Source organism: Microtus pennsylvanicus, chromosome 5 (assembly GCF_037038515.1).
Source record: "Microtus pennsylvanicus isolate mMicPen1 chromosome 5, mMicPen1.hap1, whole genome shotgun sequence".
Lineage (NCBI taxonomy): Eukaryota > Metazoa > Chordata > Mammalia > Rodentia > Cricetidae > Microtus > Microtus pennsylvanicus.
This window is the reverse complement of record NC_134583.1, coordinates 123,399,741-123,405,867: the sequence shown is the minus strand read 5'-3', so window position 1 is coordinate 123,405,867 and position 6,127 is coordinate 123,399,741. Positions and strand designations below refer to the sequence as shown.

The 6,127-nt window shown below is 55.1% G+C and overlaps 1 protein-coding gene across 5 annotated transcripts in view; it reads right to left on the bottom strand.

Moving 5' to 3' along the window:
* Positions 1–1,979: 1,979 nt before the first annotated feature.
* Pax2 (paired box 2) overlaps positions 1,980–6,127 on the bottom strand; it is an 80,804-nt gene continuing 76,656 nt past the window's right edge. For 2 of the 5 annotated variants that reach the window (XM_075975101.1, XM_075975102.1), the window contains exons 9-10: positions 4,656–4,742; positions 4,076–4,197 (exon numbers count right to left, since the gene is read on the bottom strand). In XM_075975101.1, coding sequence (XP_075831216.1) covers positions 4,076–4,197; positions 4,656–4,742 — 209 coding nt within the window. Of the gene's footprint in view, positions 4,217–4,655; positions 4,743–6,127 lie in introns of all 5 variants that reach the window. The other 3 variants (XM_075975099.1, XM_075975100.1, XM_075975098.1) reach the window with 2 other exon arrangements.

The window sequence follows — 6,127 nt, the reverse complement described above, 5'->3', positions numbered from 1 at the left end:
AGGGATAGCAGACGGAATTTGGGGACAGCAAATTGAAGTTGGGAGACCAGATTCTCTTGGTGTCTGGGTGGGTGCAAGGGCTACAATTAGACTAGGCAGCTGGCAGAGACCCCACAGCAGGTTTGGGGGCTTTCAGGCTGATTCCAATATGAAACCAAGCACTCCAGGAAGGACACAGTGTGAGATTTCCACCCAGAAACAGTCATTGTAAACAGTGTGGCACCTGCTGAAGATCAATAAAAAGTCTTAGAACTTCTGTTTCTCTGTTTTCCTATGTCATTCATAATATACTAATATCTTTATGGGAAGTGTAAATAAATGATTTACTTAGATTGAGGAGAACTTCCAGAATTCTTTTACAAATGCCTTAGTATGGCCAAAGAGATTGAAGAGTGTCTTTCTGGAGACTGGAGGCCAGGAGGGGAATCCGCAGGGTGAGGTGTGATTGCCAGTTCCTGGGCAGGAGAGAGGGTAGACACAGGTGAGAAGGGAGAAGATGCTGATGGTTTGCTGATATGTTTTGGGGGTTCTGTGTATCCCCCTGGTGGCGTGATATGAAGAAGCCTGGGTAAATAGCTCTAGGAAAAGGCGTGTTGGTGGGGAGGAACAGTCTGGAAGGCACTGCCCCAGCCAAGCAGGGAAGGTCACTCTTTAGTCTGCTTCCAGATCCAGCTTGCAGCTCTACAGTCAATCAGGAAGATTGGGCGGAGGTTGAGAAGGAAGTTGAACTATGGATGCTTCCTAAAGTTGAGAAGGGAAGTCTCTCCGGGTGGAGCGTAGATAAGAGCTGGTACCACAAGTCTGTGTCAGCAATAAGGAAAGGCCTAGAGCTGACAGGATGCTAAAGAGATGGACAAGGGACATTTCTAAGTTTCTCTGATACAGCAGGGCAGGCATGGACAATCAAGGAAGACATCCCTTCTCTAAGCAGGAACAGACAAACAGAAAGACAGACACAGATCTTCCCTCTCACCTGAGCACAAATGTGTTTAAAAAGACCAACACTATTCCTCCCTCTTTGCTTCCAGACCCCTCTAGGACACATAGGCCCACAGAGAACAACAAAATGTTTCCTTACATGCAGGAAGCGACTGACCCACCCACCCACTCACATTCTCTCTCCGGGTGCACCCAGACCCTAAACCTGAGCCACTACTTTCAGCTGCTGCTTGACAGGTCCTAGGAGGGACTTTGCAACACTCATGTGGTCCAAGAGGTCTCATGAGCCAGCTCTTAGGGTCTAGAAATAAATGCTGAAAAGAGAAACTTGGGGCCAGGGTCTGCGGCCTGTGTGGTGTCTTAGGGGACACAGCACGAAAGTGCAGCTGTGCCAATGAGCAGCTGAAGCCACTGGGGGAGAGGAGAGAAAGACAGAGCCTCAGGCTACCCCATCCACAAAGAGAGAGCCCTAGATGTTGCTCATTCTGGGAACCTGCACCCCTAGGTGTGGTTGCAGGGCACTAGCAGCAAGGCAAGGCTGATTTGTTAGAGAAAGGTAATGTCAAAGCTATTCTGAAGTTCCAGAAATCCAAAACTCGTGTGTGTGTGTGTGTGTGTGTGTGTGTGTGTGAGTGTGAGTGTGTGTGTGTGTGTCTCTCTGTGTGTGTGTATGTGTCTGTGTGTGTCTGTGTGTATGTGTCTGTGTGTGTGCGTGTGTGTGTGTGAGTGTGTGTGTGTCTCTGTGTGTGTCTGTGTGTATGTGTGTGTGTGTCTGTGTGTGTGTGTGTGTCTGTGTGTGTGAGTGTGTGTGTGTCTCTGTGTGTGTCTGTGTGTATGTGTGTGTGTGTGTGTTTGGGGTGGTGGTGAGGAACAGACTTCTCCAGGCCATCATCAGAGGTCAGCTGCAGTCCAGGGGAGTCTTGCTCAAGGATTTAGAGGAATTTGCATTGGGAGTGGAGTTGAATCCTTGACAGAATTATTGAGGGTCCTCTAGTTGGAGTACAGGGGCAGGGAGAGACAAACCTGGAGCCATGGGGAGTGCCATACAAAATTTTATTATTATTTATTATTATTATTTATCATGTGCACAAAAAAAAGGAAGAAAGGAAGGAAGAAAATAAAAATAATTAAAACGAACCGACACGTTGAAAGTGGCGGAGGAGACCAGAACTGTGGAAGACCTTTCGAAAGCTAGGCCTGATCCTGGGCCCCGCGCTCCTTGAGTGCCGCCAGCAAGCACGGACACAAGACTGGGGTCAAGCCTGGCCTCGGAGCTGGGACCTAGGGCTCCGCTGCTGGGCCCGGACCAGGCGCCGGCAGTGCCCTTACACTCTTCTCTTTTCTCACTTTCCTTTTCAAATAAAAAGGCTCGAAGGGAAGAGAGATCTGGGCTAGGACTCCAAGCCTTTTCGGATTTGTTCAAGGATTTTTATTTATTTACTTGTTTATTTTTTTCACTTTTATTGACTTTGTTTCTGTTATTTCGAGTCGTCACGATCCACGGTTGAGGAGACATGCAGGGAGCATCGCCGCTACCGAGAGAGAGCAACTACAGGGCGGGGAGGGACAGGGCGGCCTAGCCTAGCCGGAGCACGGTGGCAAGGCCACAAGGGGCTAGCCCAGAGGCTGGCTCTGCCACTTTTAATGTAGCCTTGGAGGCCTGGGGCAGGAGGGCCGGACCGAGACAGAGACAAGTGAGGCAGAGAAAGAGACACAGAAGGAGAAAGCAGTAGAGAAAGAGGAGATGAAGAGGGAGGGAGAGATGCAGGGAGGTGAGAGAGGAAAACACGGAATTACAGAGAAACAGCCAACAAAACAGAGGCGAGAGGTGTCCACCGGACCATGTTCGTCATTTTGCATAGAGATTTCTTTCATAATTTTTTTTGTAAAGTAAAAAATGCCCCCCTCCCCCAGGACGTGCTGTGCTTGAGTGGGCATGTAGCTGTGTCCCCCCTCCCCCCAGCGAGCGGCGACCCTCACAGCACGGACAGCAGGTGTATCTACAGGCAGGGCGGGCGGGGGACAGGGACTCTATGGTACCCGGCGGGCGGGCGGGGCGGAGAGGGAGGGGATATGTACAGAGAGAGGTTCGCCTCCACACCACACACACCGTCTTTCTACAAAGCAGCCTTTTGGGTTTTTGTTTTGTTCGTTTATGCAAAGACCATCATATTAAATAAGTGTAGACTTTAGGGGCTCTGTTCGGCTGAGGGTGGATGGAGTGGGGCAAGCAGCCCCCGGTTTCCATCTCCCGGGCAGCTCGGTCGTCAGTTCCCTCCTGGCTCCTACCGCCCGCAAGTTGGGAGTTTGGGGTGAGGGGCAGCAAGTTACTGCTGGGAAAGACCAGTGCTGGCAGCCACAGTCGGAGGAAACTGTTCCCGCGGTGGCCCCGACGGGGCTGCGTGCAAGGTGTCCTGGGATGAAAACGCGCAGGAGGGGAAAGTCAAAGGCCAGCAGATGGAAGAGGCGCTGAGGTAGGGGCAAGGCGGGGCCGAGAGTAGAGTCACTACAGGAGATCCCACGCCCTGGGGAACTAGGCAGTCAGTGTGGACGAGCTCAGTTGGCGTCTGCTCGCCTTGGGTACCAGCCTTGGAAAACTCTGACGTCCCAAACGTTGTCCCTCGAGTCCGATCCTCGCGTCCAGGTGCCACTGTCAGCGGCTGGACGCAGACAGAAGGCGGGGTCAGCCTGGCAGGGGATGGGGTGGGGCAGGAGTTTCCCCAGGGGTTCCGACCAGGGCTCCTCCTTCAGCACAAAGTCCTTTCCTTAGTTTCCCTAGCTCAGCTTTCGCAGCGAAGCCTCCCAGCGCCCGGGCGTCAGAAGCGGGCTGCCCCCGGGTGGGCCACGCTGATTGTGTGTCACAGAAACGTGCCGGATGCGCGGGCCAGAGGCGGGCGAGCTTCCGGGCAGCGAGGTGGTCCAGGCAGGCAGGGAGGGGAGGCGGGCGGGGCTGGCGATGAGCCGGGGCCTGAGGGTTCCACCCGCCGCTCCACCGGTGCTGTCAGGCCATCGACAGGGTGACGTGAAGGGCTGCGGGGGAGGGGGGGGAGGGTGTCTCGAGGTGGAGGGGTGGGACTGGGACGGTGGCCGAGTGGCAGCTCGTCGCTTCGGTCCTCCCTCCCTCTGGGGTGGGCGGTCAGACTGGGACGATGTGGAGGCCGAAGCTGTCTGCCTGAAGCTTGATGTGGTCCCCGCGGTAACTAGTGGCGGTCATAGGCAGCGGCAGCAGCGGCAGGGGCGGAGCCCCGGGGGGCGGCACTATAATAATAAGGGGAACCTGGAAGTTAACACAGGAGAAGAATGGGCTGGGTGAGAGGACAAACAGGAGAACAAAAAAAGGAAAGAAAAGCAAAGAAAAGCCCTCCCCGGGTCCGGCAGGAACAGGACTGGAAGAATGTGACCGCCCTGAGGCCAGATCCCCAGGAAGAGCGCTGCGTTCTCAGGGCGGGAGAGGGACAGGACAGGTGACACCTGGCGGCAACAAGCCAAGGGATCCTATCGGCCAAGAGCCTTCCAGTGAGGCAGGAGGCAAGGCGCCCCCGAGGAGTCCTCAGGCCCCAGCGTTGCTACAATGAGTCTGTCTCCCTGGCCCATCCGGGTACCCAGAGTTAGGGTGGTCTAGAGTGGGATCGCTGTCCCGAAGCAGCCTGCGCGCCCGACCGAGCGGGCGAGCAGGCTAGCCGCTGAGCCGCCCGCCAGCCAGGTGGCGTACTCACTTAGTAAGGCAGGGTTGCTGAATCTCCAAGCCTCGTTGTAGGCGGTGTACTGGGGATGGCTGTAGGGGTTGCCTGAGAACTCGCTCCCTGTGGGAGGGTGGGGAACTGGAATTAGATGTGCTCAGTGTGCCCGGTTGGCCTCTTCTGCCCTCCCCGATAGTCCCAGTCTCAGGTGTTGCAAGCAGAGCAAGGTCCGTGGGGGCAGGGTAGAGGTGAGGCATTCCACGCTCGCCACGTGGGGACAGCCACCAAAGGCAAGAAGTAACCGTATCTCTGTGCACCTAGGCCTGGAGGGATCTGTGGGCAGTTTTGTGCCTGGGATCCCCCGCGAAGCACTTCTGGCTACCCAGAAAGGGTTTGGCCTGGTCTGGCTGTGCCCACTTAAGTAACTTGGGAGCCCGAGAGCTTTTATGGTGGACACCTACATTAGGAACTCCACAGGATTAAAGAGGGGGAGGGTGGTGAAGGAAGGCCCTTGAGACACTTTGTCCCAGAAAGTCCTAAGAATGGTATCTCAGCGCTGTGCCAAAACTAGGCAGGTGGCGATGGTGCTGTTCTCCCGGGAAATAACCCCTTCCACTTTTTCCTCCTGAGGTCCACAATGAGCGCCACGCAACTGGAGAAGGAGATTTGCAGGAACCAAGCGGACTGCCCGCAGGCCCAGGAGCCTGGGTAGTGGAGGGCACTGTGGGTTGAGCGCTGCCTCCCTCCCTTCAGGAGGAGAAAGGCCAGGCCTATGGGTTTCCCCCTCGCCCTTTCTCCTGTGTGATGACCCCAGACTGTTTACAGTGATCCCTAACCGCGGGTTAAGTAGAGGAGAAGGGGCCGCACTCCAAGGAGGAGCTGGGTGGGGGTGGGGATGCAGCCACTGGAAAGCCTGTTTATTGACGAGGAGGGAAAGCATGCGTGCAGCGGGATAATGAGCTTCTGAGCTCAACTGTGACCAAGAGGAACTGAGCTATCTCCTTCCCCATCGCTAATGAAACAAGTGTAATTTCCTCATCAGCACTAGATTCTGTTTAACGACTCCCCCCTTGCCACCATGAGCTCTCTGCGGCTCCCCTCATCCCCACCTCCCTGCAGACTCCCCACCCCCACCTTCCCACTCTTTCCTCACCCCCCACTTCCCTAAGACCTCCTCCAGCCTCCACCTGCACACGGATCTACCTCCAAAGCCTCTCCTGGCCCCCTACCAAGGCTTCTACTTGCCTTCTGTAGAGCCTGAGCGGGATTCCCTTCATCCACACCTCCAGCTTCTTCCCGTCCCTATTCTCTACTGCCCTACAGTAGACTCCCTAGTTTTCTCCACCCCACTTCTGCTTACTCAGGGCTGTTCCTTGATGGATGAAGACAATCACCCTTTCTAGCCTCTTCTCCCCCTTCCAGTGAGAGTTGAACTTTAGGAACAGGGCAGACAAAAGACTCCAGAGGCAGTGGGTTGCAGGTTGGGAAAGTCTTGGTCATTTTAAGAC